Source organism: Sus scrofa, chromosome 13, assembly GCF_054392235.1.
Source record: "Sus scrofa isolate SSC_HxYL_T2T_F1_AM1 chromosome 13, Sscrofa_HxYL_maternal_Yorkshire_Landrace_v2.0, whole genome shotgun sequence".
NCBI lineage: Eukaryota > Metazoa > Chordata > Mammalia > Artiodactyla > Suidae > Sus > Sus scrofa.
This window is the reverse complement of record NC_139395.1, coordinates 130414975-130435450: the sequence shown is the minus strand read 5'-3', so window position 1 is coordinate 130435450 and position 20476 is coordinate 130414975. Positions and strand designations below refer to the sequence as shown.

Sequence of the window (20476 nt, the reverse complement as noted above, 5' to 3'; positions counted from 1 at the left end):
CTTTGGTATGCATACACTCATATATCTGGACAGCTGCAAGCAGAAGCAAACACACACATTATATTCTATGACTACTATATGCCTCTATGCTAAGCCTATACAAATGCATTTATAAACCCCACGAGATTAAGGATATAAAAATCTAACATTAGACCATCTATAAAGTTTTATTATTATTACAAGAGCTAAGGTTAGCCACCCCTGAGCTACCTGTTAGAATTTCCTCATTCCTGAAGAGAACTTTAGTTAAACATAAATCAGTGAGCACTCAGCTAAAACATTTGTTAGAGGTCAGTGAACAGAAGTTTGTTTCCTCTGTCAAAAGCTAAAAGGGACTAGGAACCATGTTTAATCTGTTGATATAAAGTATCATTGTGCCTCTATGGTTTGGTTGTATTTTCCTAACAATCCGGTTACTAAATTGTTAGATTCCAGAACTGACTCTTGACTGAGTCCACTTGGTCTAGCAATGCATATTAATTAATGAACAGGAAATGAGTTATATAAATTCCCTGGCTATCTTATTTTTCTTTTGTATTATTTATATGCTATCAAAATTTGTTCCAGTTGCTATGGATGCATAACAAATTACCCCCAAATTCAGTGGCAGGGAATGGTAATGAGTCATGCTCACTGATACTGTTGGTCAGGAATTTGGATGAGGCACAGTAGGGACAGCTGGTCTCTGCTCCGACATCTAGAGCCTCCCATGGAAGACTAGGAGCTGGAACTGTCTCAAAGCTTCTTCACTCATATCCAGTGTTTGGTGTTGGCTGTCTACTGGGAGCTGTGTCTGTTCTCTACATTACCCTCTCCACGTAAGTTAACCTGTGCTTCCTCACAGCGTGGAAGCTGAGTTCTAAGGGCAAGTGTCTTAGGAGAAGGAACAAATAGAAGCTGTATCTTTTTATGACCTAGTCTTAGAAGTCACATAGCATCGCTTCTGCCACATCCATTGATTAGAGAAGTCGAGTCTGCCCAGATTCAAACAGAGAATGTAGACCTCAAATTTCAGTGGGAGGATATCAGTCACAATTTAAGAAATGCATGTGGGATTGGGATATGTATATTGGTGTGGCCATCTTTGGAAAATACAATCTGCCACAGTATGTATTTGTGGTGATTCTCACAATAATCCTACAAAACAGATGCTTTCATATTCTTCATCTTATAGAGAGAAAATGGATTTTAGGCAAGTTAAACAACCTGGCAAGATAACAACCACTGGTGAACGAGTGCCCACCCTAACACACGTAATGCCTCACACTTGATCATAAGAACAACCATCAGTAAACTTATTCATATTTAAGTTTTGCTTAAACAAAGAATTCCTCCTCCCATAACCAGAGATGATGTTGATCTCTACCTAGAACTGCTGTTTTTCAGGATCTATTAACTCTTCTAGTTGATTTGGCCATTATTTCCCAAGTTCAAATGTGTAACATCTGGCACATGACCTGACTTTTTAAGGTTCTTATTTCAGCTGCCTCTGAGATTGTACTGTCAGAGGAGCGTAGATGAGCTTGTACAGCATAGTGGAAACACAAATATGCTTTGGAGGCATATAAACATGGGTTTAAATCCTGGCATTAACACTTCTTGTTTTAATACAGTAAACACATTACTTAACTGCTAAGCCTCAGTTTCTTAACTACTGAAATGGAGATAACAGTATGCTTCTAGAACCTGGTACAGAAAGGGCATATTAATAGAAATACACACAGTATCACTTACACTTGACTCCATATTTTTATGCAGCATCCTAGGAACTTTGATCTAATTAGATGTTTTTAAGTGGTGTTGCATGAGCTCTTACAAATGTGTCATCATAGATGCCCACAGCTTCCTCTTCCAATACAGACACCACCATCACCATCACCACCACCCCTACAGATGAGCTCTAGAAATCACCTGAGGGCAGTGCTTCATCACTACTTTGGTTATAGGTGCTTCTAATGAGACAGTAGCAACAATCCTTCGAGATGTCTTAGAGGAAGAATATTCAAGTCTGTCACTGGGTGGAATGCCCCCTCTACCGTTCCACTTGGGTTACATAGGAAAACAGTGTATTCTGCATTTGCTAGTAATTTCTTTCCCCAGGGGGACTGTACCATCAGTCTTTGGAGCTAGGGTAGAACAGACATGCTTCTGTCCATGACCATAACCATCCTTCCTCCCTCACCCAAACATTTCTTCCTCTTTCTTCACAAAAATCAAAAACACACACAACTTACACAAGTCCCTTCTGCTCAGATCTGCCCATGTTACAGACTCCCCCGACCTGTGACATTCATGCTACCCTTTACACGCTCATCTCTTCTGCACTTCCTCCTCTGATTTTATATCCCAGCCTCTCATCTCTTGCCTTTCTGCTTGTCCTTTGCATTTGTAAATCACAAATCACAGTACATCCAGGTGGGGGTCAGCTTCAGTTAGCTGCTTTCTATGAGAGGAGCTGTTGGCCTGGTTAGCCCATACTGTGTACCCAAATTTTATTATTTAGATCCTCCCAGTGAAGTAAACAGATGTAACATTACCAGGAGGGGCCTTTGCAGACTTTAAAAAATTAAATAAAAAAGAATTCATTGAGAATGACTCAAAACCCATTGTGGAAAAAGAACCATAAACAATTCACATGCGAATAACTCAAGCTGAATGTTATTTGCAGTTTACTCTAAATTCAATTCAATGTAGGGTTGATGATCTCTTACAATTGCTCATCATTAAGACATTTTAATAATCCTTAGCCAGATGTGGCTGAGGGGAGTATCTCTGCCATGATCCTATTTACATGATCTTCTTTCAGATCCAGCTCTTCCATTGCTGAATGCTGAGCCCCTCTGTGTCTGTGTCTCACACCATCTGGGTTGAAGTGGCCACTCTCCTGAGTCAAGACTTAATGTCAATTATTTAATGCCATCTCTCTATCTGTAATTACTCAAAGCTCACTTTTAATTCAAATTCCTCATCAGTTCCATTTTTCGGAGGCTCCTTTCCACACGGATGTTCTACAAACTGCCATCTCTGGCTGCTTGCTGCCATAAATAGCACTCAGTCTCTACATCCTGTGCCACTGCAAAGAGAAGTGTTGTATAGCCCCAGGCATTTTGGTGGGAAGAGAGCTACTTCCAGTTTGGATAGTACAAGAAAAGCTTCCCTTGTTGCCCAGATCTCTGCTACTTCCTGTGTTTCCATGGCAAACTTCCCTCCTGGATGCAGCTGCTTCAGAGGGTTGGGAAGAGAACTATTAACCATTGTGTTCCCACTATGTACATTTTATGCTTTCTATTTTCCCTGCACACTACATTTCACTTTCTGTCCTTGTTCCTTTTTAAGCATCCCTCGTTTTCATAAACACATTTTTTAAGCTCTCTCAATATGTGGGGTGCCTCACTTAATCCCAGAAAAATCTATCTTTTGGGCAGTAAAATACTGGATTCATAGCAGTGCCACTAGAAAAGCATTTTAAAAAATAATAATTCCTCCATTTTTAGAATGAGTAAACTCTTGAACCCCTAAGCAGGGCTGTTGGTCACTCCAGGAAGTCACCAGCAGCTGTAAAAACCAACGAACATAATGAGGATAGTATTTTCCTCATTTTGAATATATTTTCCCCCTGAAATTATGCTCCTTTGCAGCTTTGACATGCCAGCTTAGCCAAAAGGCTTATTGCTGCAAGGACTAAGAGACCATTGATCATCTTTGAGTCATAAATCTGATGTTTACAAGTCCACATCAAGACAACAGTCATGAAAGTCAAGCTTTGGGTAGAGAGAAAAACAAAAAAAGAAAACCACTCTAAGTTGCCCTGGCCTCATTTAACATAGTAAGGGCTGGACCTGGCCAACTGGGGGGCAGGGGGTCTCATCACCACGTGCCTGGGGTAGGAGAACTCAGGACAGTACCTAAGAAGCTGTAGATGTGACTGAGCATCATGGCTCCTCCTTGCCCCATGCCCATCCCTCCTCCCAAAACTGGGATGTTATCCTAGGATGAGGTTTATACAGGTTGAGAGGAAAACTAGAGAGGTGCTTTTGTCTCCTTTCCTATTTGGGACTCAAAGCAAGTTGCCACAGAATAGCTGTGTAAGAGGAACAGCGGTCATCCAACATGATTATGTGGGGAAGGCAGGGGATAGGGGGAAGAGGGCTCAATTTAACCCTTCAGAGACTCCCTGAGCCCTCAGTATGGCATCAGAGGTGTCTAGAAGTTTGCACATGCCCTGAGAAAGGAAGTAGGCTATATCTGATGGTATGGGGTAGAGAGTTTACCAAAGAGTCACTGAAAGGGGACCACAGAGGAACCTGCTGGGATAGAGGGACAGCCTGTCCTCAGGAATAGAAGTGACAACAACACTGCAGAGAGGACAGTCAAGTCCCAACTGAACCAAGAGATTACAGAACACATGTCTACCATTGCCAATGTCAGCTGTTGAGCAGCAGGAAAAGCAGTCACCAGGCATAAAAAGGACATCAGTCAGTGCAGAGAACAGAGGAGCCAGGGGAGTACAGACAGGTCTGAGGTGCCCCTTTCCCATTGCTGGGAGGTCAATAGGCCTTCTTGCATATACTGAGAAACTATCTCAGGAAAGGAAAAGAAGAAAATTTTTAATTATAAATGATCATGCAAAAGTTACTATTACCCACATTTGCCAAACTGGGAAATGTGTCTGTTGTCTTCTCATGGTAGGCAGATGCTAAGATGGCTCCCAGTGGTCCTTACCTCCTGGCACTTATGCCTTGGTATAATCCACTGTCTTTAAGTACAGTTCAGACCTGAAGACTTGCTTCTCACAAACAAAAGAACAGAAGTGTTGGGTTGTGACTTTGAAGATCTGGTGTGAAAAAGACTCTGGTTTCCAATGTGTTCATCTCTTTTCCTCTCTACTTTGCTTGTTCTGATGAAACAAGCGACCATGCTGTAAGCTGCTGAGTAAAGAGATCCATGTGGCAAGGGACTAAGGGAGATTTCTGGCCAACAGCTAGAAAAGAACTGAGGCCCTCAGTCCTGTATGTCACAAGGAAATAAATCCTGCCACCTGACATGGATGAGCTTGAAAGACTGTTCCTCAGTCTAGACTTTAGATGAAACCCAGCTCAAGTAACCAATTCATCTCAGTTTTCTCAACACTTTCCTAGTGTGAGCAATCAAAGTCCCACATCCCAGGAAACCACAGTCTTGAGCGATCCCACACAGTTGGTCACCCTAGATGGCACCTTGAATGTAGCTTTCTGAAAGACCCTGAACCAGGAGTTCCTGTTGTGGCTCAGTGCATTAAGAACCCAACTAGCATCCATGAGGGTGTGGGTTCAATCCCTGGCATCGTTCAGTGGGTTAAAGAATCTGGCATTGCCATAAGCTGTGATGTAGGTCACAGACATGGCTCAGATCTGGCAGCATTACTGTGGCTTTGGTGCAGGTTGGCAGCTGCAGCTCTAATTCAACCCCTAGCCTGGGAACTTCCATATGCCATGGGTGTGGTCCTAAAAAAATATGAAAAAGAAAGACCCTGACTCAGAGGACCAAGCAAAGCCACACCCAGATTCATGACCTAGAAGTAATGAGATAATAAATGTTTCTTGTTTTAAACTGCTGCGCTATACAGTAACTTGTTATGCAGCAACTGATAACTAATACATTCTTCATTGCTCAACAGATTAAAAGTCAAGAGAAAGATCAGGCCAGCTGTAGAAAAACAATGAAGCCGCATTTTCCCTGTCAATCTGTATGTAGTAAGAGTTAAATTTGTAACACATTAACAGTGTACTGCACTCCTAAACAATTGATTCAGTATTCCATAAGGAGAATTAGGTATTCAATTTTATTTATTTTTCTTTTTTTTTTTTAGGGCCACACCCATGGCATATGGAGATTCCCAGGCTGGGGATCTAATCAGAACTACAGCTGCTGCCCTACACCACAGCCATAGCAACGCCAGATCTGACCCAAGTCTGCAACCTATACCACAGCTCATGGCAAAGCCAGATCCTTAACCCACTGAGCAAGGCCAGGGATTGAACCCGCAACCTCATGGCTCCTAGTCAGATTCGTTTCCACTGCACCATGACAGGAACTCCAGTTACTCAATTTTAAAAGCAAATTTAAGACATACAGTTAAAAATCACCTGAAAGAGATCAAAAATTTCTATCACAAACTTAATTTCCTTTCTAGATCATCTAAACATAGACTAAATAAATTATCCGGGTCATGCAATGAATCTGTCTAATACGTAGGACCAGAATTAAGAGCTCTCCATATCTCAGGAAGCAAGTAAATCATCAAGTCAATATTGAGTATGAGTGGGAACTCTTCAAATTTTCTCCTGGCACAAGAAAGTTGGCATTGTTTAGCCAACCTACTACACAGAGATCAGTGCTATACCATGCAGTCTGGCATTCAACAAACACTAATTCATGATTATGAGGCATACAACACAGTCTACTAAGATCCTGTATATTTTCAGTGATAAGTCACTATCATAGGCAGTGGCTGAATGATTAAGTTGGGGCATGGAGAAATATACCACGGAGGCCTACACAAATGCATTGATTTCATCTGAAATTAAAAACAATGATAGCCACAGCCATAAATATTTGTACAGGGTTTCATAGCTCAGGAAGATTTGCACACTTTAAGCCAAAGATTCTTACACTTCTACTCTGAAAGGCACAAAGGACTGAAAGAATTCCTCTTATTCCCATTCGATAAAGAAACATTGAAGTTATAAAGATTTAAATGATTTTTCCGAAGTCACAGATCTGAGATTCAAATCCAGACATCTTCCAGTGGCAAGTGCTACTCTGTTTCCTCCCCAGCAGCAGAAAGAAAGTCAAAATATTTATGAAATATCCAATTTCCCACTTTCACTGGGAAATGATCTAGGAAGAACTGTGGAAGGCAGAGAGGATCTAGAAAGTATATTTATGGAAACAGCAGAAGCATTATGCATCATTGTGGGATTTTTCTTTCCCTATGCCCTGGGAGTCCCTGAAACACTGCTCCAGTAACAGTGACTGTCTAGGTCCAGATGTAGAATAAATTCTTATTGAAGTGTCATACAAATAGACAATCTAGAATTACTGAGAATAAGTTACATTAGAAATCTGAAAAACACATAGCAAAAGTGTATTTTGGCAAGTGCCTTGAAGAATGGTAAATTCAATTCAACATATAGTGATTTAGTCTGCCTCCCATAAGCCAGGAAATAGTATTCCAAACTTGTGTTGTCCAGTGTGGTAGCCAATATTCACACACGGCTATTAAGGCAAAATTAAAGACACCAAAAATCCAGTTCCCAGTCACACTAGCCACATTTCAAGGCACTCAATAGCCATAGGAGGTTAGTAGCTAATTATAGAACAATTCCATGATCACAAAAAATTCTACTGAACAATGTTACTAGACTCTGAAGAAGAAATAACCAAGTCTCCCAAAGTAGCTCACATTCTCATAGAGAAAACACTCCACATGTACTCTAAAAATGCAGGAGTGTAACACTGGTCAGGCTCTCTAACAATGTCTTATAGGAGGTAACACAAAACTTCTGAAAGCATTCCAAATAGGTACAAGCTAATTAGAGGCTTTTCTCATCCCTTAAAGATGTCATGACATGTATCAAAATGTGATGCCTTCCATTTTCCTCATCGTACCAAGATTCTGCAGGGACCACACACCAGAATTAACATAAAATACTAGATAGTCTCTACAGCAGAAGTGTATTTCCTGTGCGTGGCCATCCTAAAGAACATGCCAGTCACCACAGTAGCCACAGCATAGGCTGCCCCTTTATCCGTGAGAAAGGTCTGCCAGATTCACAGACTTCAATTGTTGACCCAGTCACTGGCTGGGTGTGCCTGAGAGCAGGAGGGTTGGAAGTAGAGGAGCAAGTGGTAACATGACTCAAGAAACCAGTGATCTGGGTGGTTACGTGTCATAGCAGTGAGCTCTCAGGACCCACCCTTCCTAGGTCAGCACCCTGGTCTTGAGCAGGGTTGTCTGGCTTCAGCTAGATGTCAGCAGAGCAGTCTGGCACATGACTCAGAGAGTTCTCCAGCCAATCTCACTGCTCCATACAGCCCCATCCTGTTTGTCCATTAGAGGTAAGCTTCTCTCTACCTCCGAAGCATCTCTGGTGTACTGGTCAGAAACGATCCCAATATTCAGCAGGGATCAGTGTGAGAAGGATGGAAACTTGAAAATCATCTTTCCCACACTCTGAATCTCAGAGAGGCACAAATAGAAGTGAAAGTCTTAAGGTCACTAGAACCAGGGTATCAGTGTCTGCACTTGTGAAATAAATGTTTCCACACAGAGATGTCATGGGGCCTCAGATGTCATGGTATTTCACCAGCACGACAGTCACCAACACTGCACTGTGCTCCTGTGCTGTCCCAGAAGCCAGTTCCCCACACCACCCTGCTGTGAGCAGTACCAGTGTTTAACTGTTCTCCGATGGGCAGGCTTATTTCTTTCTGCACTGTTCCTGTTTTAATCAAGGAACAACTCCCAATCAAAGACTTAGTCATTCTTCATGGGAAACACAACAGAAGCCCTTAGTAGGTATAGACCCCAACAAGAAAAATTCAGTTTGGGAAAAAAGATCAAGGCCTGTTGCCCCAAAACACTATAACTGATAAAATCTCTACTATCATAAAACCTGATTCATCCAGGTCACACTGTCATTATAATTTCATTCTTGGAGGGTTTTAAATACTTCCAAATTTCAGTCACACAAGCTTCAGATGTGAATGGTCAACCCATAATCAGCTACTAATGCCTTAATAAGGATTAGGGTACAGCTCCCCAGATTAAGAATGGGACACCAGATGAACCCTATAAATTTAGCTCCCTATGAGTGGAAAGAGCCTCACAGAGGGAAATGTAGGATCAAATACAAAAACTTAACATACACTGAGATTGTGTATAGGGCAGGCTTCATATCTAATTGATAAAAAAAAATGAAGTTTTTTAATAGGTCACTGGCTCTTTAAATCCCAGTCTTGAAAAATCAGCCAGTGAACTAGTTTATGAGTCTGTGGGTACAGCACAGTGAAACATTTAATCAGGGAACAGAAAATCTCTGGAACAAATAAGCCACATGAATGCCTAGAAGTGGAAATGTTAACTAGTGATGTAAGTTCAGAGTACAGCTGTGTCCAAATGAGTCGGGCTTCTGGCCCAACAAGCAAAGTCTGTGAAAAGATATAGAAGAATTATATTGTTTTTCCTGAACTCAAAACAGTGGACTTTTGCCATGTTAATTCAGAGTTTCTGGGATGAGATAACAAGAAATTAAGAAAGCAGAATGGAATGGTTTTAAAACAAATACTTCCTCAGTTATTGTGTTGAGGAGACAGGGTTGTATTTTTTTTTTTTTTTTCTTTTGGCAGAGGAATGAGTAGACATCTTTCAGGAGATATGCCTCAGATTTATTTCAATGACCTTATAGTCTGGGTATGATGGCACCAAAAATACACTCCGTTTATTAGTTAAGGTCTAACAAATCACATTTTGTGTTTTAGGACAATTCATAAGCCCTCATGGTTCATTCGGGCCACAAGACATTGCTGAACAGACCACAATGTCAGTGCCTGCCTTGGCTTCTCTGTACTCATGGTGGAAGAATGGTTCCAAGAACCTTGCAGAGTGTGACTTTGTGCTAAACCAATCATAATTATCCAATGACATGAGATAGACCTCAAAGTATCAGTCATTATGTAGGCTTTGGGTGGAAAATAAATTAGTTTCAACAGGTTCTGATCAAAACTGTTCTTGAAAATAATAACTATCGCATACTCAGGCTTATGTTTGTCAGGCACAAAGAGTTTCAAATACATTTTCTCTATTTTCTAGAGATAGGCACTATTATTTTTCCCACTTTATATTTAAGGTTTAGCATTTTTTTAAACTTGCCCACAGTTAGTTTGGTATGGCAGAGCCAGGGCCTCCAGGAGAGGCACTGGAATGCCTCTGCTGGCAACAACATCAAGCTACACTAAAGCAGTTTTCAGCTGAATGGAGCAAAAAAAAAAATTTACCAAGACAAATAACCAGCAAACAGTATAAAACTGTATGTAATAAAAAGGTGAATAGTGAAAAAGATATTCTCAAGTCTTAGAGAATTTCAGCAAAAGAGAATCCAGATGGGAAAGTGAAGACAATGCTGGCCTTTGGAGTGGCTGTGACAGCACAGATACACAAGCAAAGGTGAGAATAACAGGAGGAAGAGATTAGAAGGCATGGGAGTTAATCAAGAGGCCAGACTGAGCAAATAGCACAGGAGAGAAATAGTTGTCCACTTTTAAGCTATTCTCGATGTTTAAGCTCACAAGGAACCTGAGGGGCATACAGATCAACCCATGAAACACACAATGGCAGACCTGATAGGTAACTGGGCACGAATCTCCGTTACCCAATCAACAGTACTTCCCATGAGCTACCATGCAGAAAGGCTGCTCCATAATCCTAATTCAACCTAACATTGATGGAGCACCTACCATGGGCAGATGACAGTGCTAAATACTGGGAAAATAAGGGTGAACAGAGGTCCAGTTCACAGGGAACTCATGTTATTACCACATAAGTGCACAACTATTTGTGGAATGCATGGGCCTGCAGAGGAGTGTAAACAACAGATACACTAAGTGTTAAAGGAACAAAAGAAGGAGTATGCCCTCTCTCAAGGCAGAAAAGATTTCTATAACAGGGACTTTTGCTTGGGTCTCGCAACAGGAGTGAACTATGATAGCTCAAGAAAAAGAGGAAGGGAACTGTATGCAGAGCAAACAGCAGGAGCAACATGGATGGAGCTTACATATGTTATTAGAAGGAAAGGCAGTCCCCTGGTGGCTCAGTAGGTTAAGGATCCAGTGTTGTCACTGCAGTGGTGTGGATTCAATCCCTGGCCTGGAAAGTTCCGCATGCTGCAGGCACAGCCAAAAAAAGTGGGGGGAAAGTGGCCTAGCAGAGCTGGTGTTGAGAGGGGCAGGTGCCTGAGTTGGGAAGTGCATGAGTCAGGAGGTAGAGCTGCCAGAGAACTCTTAGGAAATAACTGGGGTGAGAAATAACACAGGGAATCATCACATAATTGAGGAGCCACAGAAAAACTTGACATTGCAATGAGACATGATCTCTGGCTTAAGATGAAAATATGGCAGAAAGTGAAGAATGGGTATGTGGGGGATGAGCTAAAAGGCTCCTTAGCTATTCAAGGAGAATCCTAAAGTCAGGTGACAGCAACAGATAAGACGAAGGCTTCACGAGGCACAGTAGATCAGCGAGGCTTACCAACTAAAAGATAATGACAATTTCTGATTTTAGTGACTTGGTAGACGGTAGTGTCACTAAATGGGATGGGGATATCAAGACCAAAAGCAATCAGAAGTAACTGTAACTTGAACCAGAAAAATACTGATAATTTTGAACACAGACTGGTGGAGTACCCAAACTGGGTGATGCCATTTTCTAAAATAACTCTGCAGCTTGCCATAGCAAGTGGCTCAAGGGAGTGATAATAGAGACAATGGACCTCCAGGTCACTGGTTCAAAGTCATAGTACTCAAGCGTACAAAATTTGTTCACATATCTGACAGCTGTTCAATGCCTTATGTAAAAGAAATCAGAGGTCTTAGTTTAGGTTCTAGCAAGACAGGTGTTCCTGTTTATAACTGATACTCTTGTTGATTTTTTAAGAAATTTAACCAGTTCTAGTCCTTGGGTTGCCTGCTGGGGTGGTTTTGGACAAATCAGAGTCATTTTCTTCCAAGAGCATTCAACCATGGCATAGCTGATTTGTTTGAAATGTTTAGAAATTTTAAAAGTCAAGGATAGGAGTTGGCAAAAAGTGATAAAGCAAACATTTAATATAGCTCTTTCTGTTTCCATGCATCCTTCCTTATTCTTATAATGCCACTTCCAAAAAGGTATCTGCCACATTTCATGTCTCTGTTCCTTTCATTTCTTTATCAACATTTAGATCCAAATAAAGCATTCAGCCTGCAAGAGCGGATCTCTCTGCCTTGGAAGATAGCAGAGTGGCATGATGAGTTTTTGAAATATATATATAAGGTTTTTTTTAATATGTTTCCTCCCTTTCAAACTCAAAGTTCCAAGTGGAAGGATGTGTGTCCTGGGCCTTGGGTGAGACACATAGGTTGTTCCCAGAGGCCTACACAGCAAGAGATTCCTTGAGGTTCAAGGGAACCTTAGACCTCCATGGTTCCATCTTTGCTTACTCTGTCTCCACATGTGGATGGGCCCGTGGCAAACCACTGTAAAAGAATGAAATCTTGTAAGAATTGTGCTTGAGTTTGTACATTCTTCGGTGTCAGCTAAAGCCACAGGAACTTTGGCTGTATTTTAAAGTTACACCCATTCCCCATTGCAATGCAGATCTGTGAAATAATGCCTCAACGCTGCCAAAAACCACAATGATTATCAAGAGTGTAAGCAATCAAGTAAAAGCACTCTTCCACAGCCCACTGACCAGACTGACAAGAAAGCAAGAAGTAGTAGCAAAAATTGATTGCCATTTGCAAAGATAATTTCTATCTGAATTATATTATTGTATAGAACAGTGATGCATAATATGTGCCTGGCATCTTTGCAGTAAACATTTTAGGTTTTATTTAGAAAGATGAGTCATTAGAAAACTTCTCTCTCATTATGATGAAGGGGCCACCACGGACTCAGCACTATTGCAATCTGAAGAGGGAAGAAAGGGAATAAACAGGCAAGCTACACACACTAGAAGCAGAAAGAATTACCAGTGGGCTGAAATAATGGGAAGAAATTCAATTTATGGATAGCTGCTTACTATTGAAAAGTTAATACAAGCATGCTATTTTACATTATTAAGCAGATTGAGTATGTTTAATGTACCAATATGGTCAATGATTTGTTGTTGTTGTTGTTGTTGTTTTAAACCCTTCATTTCTATGAGGGAAATAAGGCTCCAAATTGTAGGAAACAGGCCAGAGATCAACTAAACTAGACCTCCCTGCCCCTCACAGATATCCTTATGCTGCTGCTTCATTAAATGCTAGCATCAGTATTCAGTAACTCAGGCTGGCAAGATGTTCACCCTGTGCTGCTGGAAAATCTTATTTAAATTGAATTTTTCCCTATTCAACTCTTAATGTCAGAACCTGGAAGATGTTTGGTAAAAAACATCAGGACTTACTGGAAATTAATGTTGTGGAAACATAATAAACTTGGGCCTTAGGCCTCCTCCAAAGATTAGTAGGTGTGAATCAGTGGTTCAAAACCCAATTGCATATTAGCATGACCTGGGAGGGCTTTTTAAAAATACTGATGTTTGAGAAGCCCTCTTCAGAGGCTATTTAATAACATCTGGTGAGAATGGGACCCAGGCACCATCTGGTTTTTAAGCCCCGCCTCCACAGGTGATTCTAGTGTACAACCTAGTTTGAGAATCACTGTTTCATGTTCTGGCATGTCTGTGGAGAGAGAATTTTATGCGTATTTGCCTAGAAATTCTCACAACTGATTACACTAAGAGCCTTTGGCACTCAAACTTACATGTCCATTAGAAACACATGAGGAATTTTAAGAATACAGATACATGGGTCTCACCCTCCCAGGCTTTGATGTTCTGGGAGTGGACAGTCACTTCCAAAGGATTCCAATGTGCAGCCACGTTTGAGAGCCACTGCTCTGCAACTATGAAATTGATGAGGGCTGAGCCAGAGGTGGTCCAGTTTGAGTATTAACAAGACAGGACTCAGGGTAACCAACAGACGTCACACTGAAAGAACAGGAATCTTCCTCCTGTTGCCAGAACTGTGATGCTGCTGTCTAGACTGTACAGAAATAAGCACATAAATGAATGTCTATTTTGAGTAATAAGATAGAGTTGTCTCCATAGAAACAACTGACTAATAATCATAATGGCTAATTAGATAAGTGATTTCCAAAACCTATTTGGATGATAACTAATGTAATAAACTTCAAACTTCTTATTCAGTGCCATGTTTTTTTCTTACTTTTCTTAATGGTCTGTCAAGGCTTGGCACTCAGGTCAATAAAAGCCTGGTTTTTTAAACCTTAACACCTCCAGAAGAATTATTGAGAGAAAAGAAAAGTAGCATACAACAACTTGAGTGTGGGAGTCAAACAGACAAAATCTGCATCCCAGGATCAGCCACTTATTAAGCAGCCAACCTCAGTAATGTGGCTGAACCTTTCCACCCTTGTTTTCTTGTCATGAAAATGGCAGTGATGCTGTCCAGCCCACAGCATGGTAATGAGGATTTGTGATAACTGATTTCTCTATTACAGTGCCTACATAGAGCAATTACTAGAAAAAGCACAGTAACTATTAATTTTTTTTTTTTAAGGCTCTGCCCGTGGCATATGGAGGTTCTAGTCTAGGGGTCAAATCAGAGCTATAGCCACTGGCCTATACCACAGCCACAGCAATGCCAAATCCCAGCCATGTCTGAGACCTACACTGCAGCTCATGGCATCACCGGATCCTCAATCCCCTGAACAAGGCCAGGGACCAAACCTGTGTCCTCATGGATGCTAGTCAGATTTGTTTCTGCTAAGCCATGATGCTAAGATTCTTCAGACGGGATGACTATATATAAAGGTCAAATGATTCCTTATTGCCATCTCATCAGAATACAGTCTTACAGTAATTGGGTCTAACTGCCCTATTTTTCAACACATTTGGAGTTTTTCGGACCCATGACCAAGATTTGGGATGTTGTCCCTGGTGATTTTATACCCTTCCTGGCCACACATTTTCCTCAGGGTGAAGATGACTAGCCTATTGTTGATGTTCCTTCATTCCTCTATTTCTGCATTGGTGCGGCTCCCAAACCTATATCTCACAAACAAGCCTCTGAAGCTTAACAGAAGCAGAGGATGCTGCCATCAATCTTATTTACTCAGCTACCAAATAGGCCCAAATGATGTGCTCAGAACCCTCTGTTCCCACTCCTGCCTTCCCAGAGTTCGAGCATCCTAGGGCTGGGAAAAGTACAAAGTCCATGGTTCTAACATCCTAATTTTATACATAGATGAGTACAGTAACTACCTTGGCAGAAAGATTCTAAATGACTGTTTGCTTTCACACCCTCAGAATACACCTCAGCAGCCCTATGAGGGAACTGCTATTACAGAGGAGTAAACAGAGGCCTGGAAAGATGGAACTGTGCTGAAGTCACACAGCTGGCAGAGCTGGGATGAGAACTAAGGCCAGGTGATTCCTAGTTAAATGCCCTGTCTATGAGGCAGGTTTGCTGCTTTCCAGGTTTTTCTCAGGCTGTTTGAATATAGCACCACCCTAGTGAAAATATGACCCCTTTATAGCATAGAGGTGAAGTGATATTCATTTTCCCTGAGAGACTTTCTAGCAGCTAAATTTTTATGGCTGAGTGCATGACTGACAGCATTCTGCAATCTAGCAGGTCCCACGCTGTAAAGTAAAATAAAGTGGTCCTAGGAGGTTCCCAGTCTCCTCCCCAACACTGACACTGCAAATTACAGTATTAAAAGGAATTCTGTGAGCCACTCACAAAAAACCCACTGTTACTGTCTCTAAAAGCCTGACACACTTGATCCACAGACTGGGCAGCCTATGCTGTGCTGCATGTGCCTGGGTGCAGCACACAATGGACACCCCGTCTCTGAAAGGAAGACCAGAGGAGAGGACACATTGCTTTGAGCAACCATTTGCCTTGGGATAAACAAGTTAAGAAGCAATTAGTGCTAGTCAGAATCTACCAAAGGTAGGAAGATAAGACCACTAGTGAATAGCAACTGATTTGTGGCCTAATAGCACTTTGAGTCCAGTCTAAAGAAAGCTGCACGAATTTATTTTCCCAAAATAGTACACGTTTTCTAGTGTTGCAAGCACTTTTAAAGGTACAGGAATAGGGAAGTTCCTGTCCTGGTACAGCAGAAACGAATCCAACTGGGAACCATGAGGTTGCAAGTTCGATTCCTGGCCTTCCTCAGCGGGTTAAGGGTACAGCACCACCATGAGCTGTGGTATAGGTCGCAGATGTGGCTCAGATCTGGTGTTGCTGTGGCTCTGGTGTAGACCATCAGCAACAGCTCTGATTAGACCCCTAGCCTGGGAACCTCCATATGCCATAGGTGCAGCCCTATAAAGACAAAAAAAGACCAAAAAAAATTTTTTTAAATAAAAAAATAAAAGGTACAGGGATAAACCTTTGTTTAAATTATGTGTGCTTTTTTTTAAGTGTATGCATCTGAAACACCTACACAGAGTACCTTAAACTCTCGATTCTATGCCCATATTGCTTAGGATGAGGTTAAATTTAACTGAAAAAAAAATTAAGTGACTTAAAGAAAAATACTGAACAAATAGAGTTTGGATGGTACATGGCTTTGGTGAAAAATAGTGACACTGATTTAAAATGACTCAGGTTTGGGAAGCGTTAGTGTTCTGGTTACGAGCATGATGGAGCTTTGGAGCTGGAAGGACCTGAGCTTGAATCCTGGGTCTGTTGCCTTGTAACTGAGTGAGACTCAGGTCAGCTTCCTCACCTAGGAGATGAGAATAAAGATACCAACCCCACAGGATAGAAGCAAGGATTCAATTAAATGAAATACTACAGGCAAAGGGCCCGGCCAATCTGCTGATATCATTATTATAACCACGACAGATTCAGCACACTGAGTAAAACCAGTCCTATCAAGCAAACGTGTCTGATACCACTTAGGAATCACAAGTCCAGACTCTGGACTGGCTGTCACAGCAATGCCCATTAACATTTCCCAGGGAATAAAAATAGAATCTGGGTAATAAAATCAAGTCTAACCTTTTTTTCTTTTCCTTTGTGCTTCGTCTAGTTCCACTTGCTCACAGGGCACCTTGGGCAGAGGTCTTGCCCCTTCACCTCGGACCAGAGTTCCTCCTGTGAGACAGCAGCAGGGACCCCTCAGCCGGGCGTGAGCAGGGGCCCAGGCGCCACACCATGATTCAAGATGGCGGCGGCGGGCCGTGCGCAGAGGCGCTGTGCTGTTGGCTGCAATCCGTAGCCAGGGCAGCTGCAGCTGCGCGCTCGCCATGGACCAGATCCCAATAAAGGAGCCCCGCCCAAGGCCTGCGGGGAGAGCCGGCTCTAGAACTGAGCTTGCTCCTCTCCTTTCTCCAATCAATAGAGGAACTTACTTCCCTTTGCCTCAAAACCTAACTTGGTCTCATTCTAGTGGCTCCAATGACATGGGCCAGGAGGAACCTTGCTGGGGATGGACTCTGGAGGGTTTGGTAACATAGGGAGGTCAAGGCTGCCTCTGCTAGGCCTGTCACCCTGTCACAGCCCCAGGGCTCTCATGACCTCCCTGTAGTCCCGGCTGCTCAGAGGCAGCCTGGAGTTTTCTGGCTGGTGGAAGGCAAAGGTCTCCAGGGCGCTAAGGCCCTCTGCCAGCTGTGGGCGCTGCAAAGATATCTTCTGCAACAGCACATCTGTATCCCAAGCACATTGCCCAAAACTCTGCTCCACTGCTAGGCCAGAGCAGGGAGAGCAGGCCTCCCGACAACAGTGAGAAACAGGAGAGCTCTCAATAACAGCTGCATAGGTTGTCCTGCCTTGCCTTTCATATAGGCCATCCTGCTAGGATGTCTTGGAAAACCCTGTGCTGGCAGATGGCTAAGACGAAAGGAAGCAGCCATTCCCTCCCCAAAAGAAATTTCTGAACCAGCACCTTCAAGCCCAGATTGTCACCTGCCTAGGAAACTTGGCAGCAAGGTTGATGTCTCAGAGAAAACTAAGAGCGCCCAGTCTCACCTGGCCAGCTCAGGGCCCATGCTTATCATTCTTTTCTATTGTAAGCATCACATGTATGCAGCACAGAAAATTTAGAAGACACAGAATATATATAAAACAAAATCTCCCAATGCCACAACTCAATAAGAACTATTAACATTTTGATGTTTCCTTCGATTTGGGATTTTTTTTTTAACAATTGTAATGGCACTATTTATATATTTACATTATATCAGAATTTCCCCATATCGTGAAGTTTTCAAAATGTTTTTCATAATGTCTAGATTATTGTATCATATATTATAATGTACCAATCCCCTATTGGTGGATATTGGCGTTTTCATTTTTACTATAATCCTGTAATAAATATCTTTGTACATGCATCTTTATCCACATTTCAAATAATTACCTTAGGAAAATTTTTATTTCTAGATATAGAATTACTGGGTTAAATAGTGAGTGGAGTTTGTTGGTTTGTTTATGGCCACACCCACAATATATGGAAGTTCTAGGGTCAGGGATTGCATTCAAGCCACAGCTGCAACCTATGCCACAGCTGCAGCAATGCCAGATCCTTTAATTCACTGAACCAGGCCAGAGATCAAACCGGCACCTTTGCATTGGCCAGAGCCACTGCAATTGGGTTCTTAACCCACTGTGCCACAATGGGAACTCCCAAATAGTGTTTTTTGAGGTTCTTTATATATACCTTTCTATTGCTCCTGGAAAGACAATAGCACTTTGTCCTACAACAGGCATATGAGATCCCAGTGTTAGCAAATTCTTGCCAGAGGACTTCTCCTTTTTAATTCTTTGCTAATTTAACCAACCAAAAGAAATATGGCTTCTTGCTTTACTGTGCATTTCTCTACTGCTCAGTTTTTTACATGCCTTTAGCCATTTGTTTTTCCTCTTTTATGAACATTCTGACCATGTCCTTTGCTCTTTTATCTTATTTTTTTTGCTAAGATCTATAATTAAAAGTATTCTCACTTCACTTCCATTCAAGTTCATTATAACTAATTTTTCTCTCACTGAAAGAATAGTACATTATATTACCTTAGGTGTTGGGGTAAAAAATGGTTCATCTGTCATTTTATTCCTGTGTAATTAGAATATAAAAAAAAACTTTTCTTTATGGAACACAACCTGACACTTTAACTTGTTTAAGAAAATATATAATGGGTTATGCTTATTTTAAATTGCCTTGTGTTTATTACTGTTTTGGAATGTTTTACTTCATGAATTTTAATTGGGTAAACTAGACATTGTTTTGGTTTAAAGTACAAGATTATGGGGGATTTTTTGAGATATCAAAATAAAAACAGAAAATATGATCAGTTGATTTACTTTCAAAGAGTATGTCCCTGCATTAATTTCCAGACATAAACTATACCTGAAATAACCCAGAATATGATATTAAAGTTAAGCAAAGTTAAAAAAAACCCAAACCCCAGTTTTTATAGGAGAAACATCTACAGACAGACAGCCCAAATCAAAATCAAGCCTCTCCTCCTCCAGGGAGCTTTCTCAGAATGCCCCCACCCCAGACAGAATTTTTCTCCTTTCCCCCTTCACTGCACGCCAACCCCACCCTACATCCCCACCCCAGCATATCCATAATTTACTGTGTGTGTCCTAGTGACATTAGTCAGTAAGCTCTACCTTGGTATGTGTACATTTCTCTCTACCAAGGTGATTAATTTCTGGAAAGCAGGAACAATGTTTTGTTTATTCATGTGTCCATTTGTGATATGTCAACATAGTTTTTTTGAGTATAACAGATATTCAGTAAACAGACTGAATTGAACTAAATTTAAAATTTTGAGAAGGTGACTATATGGAATAGTGGAATCCATGTAGGTATACGAGTCAGATTAAATCAGCTAGGAATCTGGCTGTGACACCAGCTATGGGCCCCCTAGGCAAGTTAACTCAGCCTCCTGAGCTACTATGTCATCTAATATGGGGATAACAATGCCTACTGTGACAGGCCTTCGAGGTTGGCCAACCCAACACCTGTTTCCAACAAGTTTCACCCTTGCTTTCCTTGACTATAAAGCCTAGAAAGCTAAATCCTCAATGTCCCAGCCTCCTTCCAGCTGGAAAGGTGATAGGCCACACTTCTTGTCAATGAGACTAAAACAGAAATAGCTGAAAAGGTTCTAGGAACTTCTTGTGCTCTAGATAAAGCAGCTTGTACACCCTAGATAAAGCAAGGTGTCAACATGATGCCTACAAATACAGGGCCCACTTGCAACAATGAGGCCAAAATATGAAGACAATTGCCAAAGGCTAGAAAGATGGAATGCGAAGCTAGAAAGAGTCTAAAGAAAGAGGCATCACTGAGACCCAATTCAACAACTGTCTTTCTCTGGACTTTTTATATGGAAGACATTATCTGTATTTGTTTAAGCCACTGTTACTGGGTGTTCCATTATTCACCACCAAACACATTTCAAAGTGACTCTACATTACAGGATTACCATAAACAATAAAGATAAATCACTTATGTCACAGGACCTAGTACATTGTAAGGATTCAATAAGTGGTTGCTTTCAATGGCATTAGAGAGTGTGTGACATGCTGATAGGTGGCAAGGAGTTCCAAAGGATAGGGTGAGAATATGGAACAAGGCACTGAGTGAGAAAGCAGGGAACAGAGTAGGAGCGACCCTGCAGAGTTACTTTTTGTTACCTGCAAGCTGGCCTCT

At 41.5% G+C, this 20476-nt stretch overlaps 1 protein-coding gene and 1 long non-coding RNA gene across 19 annotated transcripts in view; one reads left to right on the top strand and one right to left on the bottom strand.

Moving 5' to 3' along the window:
• LOC106505748 (uncharacterized) overlaps positions 1-20476 on the bottom strand; it is a 1225997-nt gene that overhangs the window by 976605 nt on the left and 228916 nt on the right. Inside the window, exons 1-2 of one of the 18 annotated variants that reach the window (XM_084990365.1) lie at positions 16816-17065; positions 12235-12270 (exon numbers count right to left, since the gene is read on the bottom strand). The exons of 15 other annotated variants lie outside the window; for them this stretch is intronic. In XM_084990365.1, the coding sequence (XP_084846491.1) occupies positions 12235-12270; positions 16816-17065 (286 nt within the window). Of the gene's footprint in view, positions 1-12234; positions 12271-13594; positions 13822-16815; positions 17066-20476 lie in introns of those variants that run through there. 2 more of the 18 variants (XM_084990367.1, XM_084990366.1) reach the window with 2 other exon arrangements.
• On the top strand, positions 700-19100 carry LOC146397611 (uncharacterized). The gene is made up of 2 exons (XR_014824377.1): positions 700-818; positions 16847-19100. It is a non-coding gene; the product is annotated as an uncharacterized LOC146397611 (long non-coding RNA).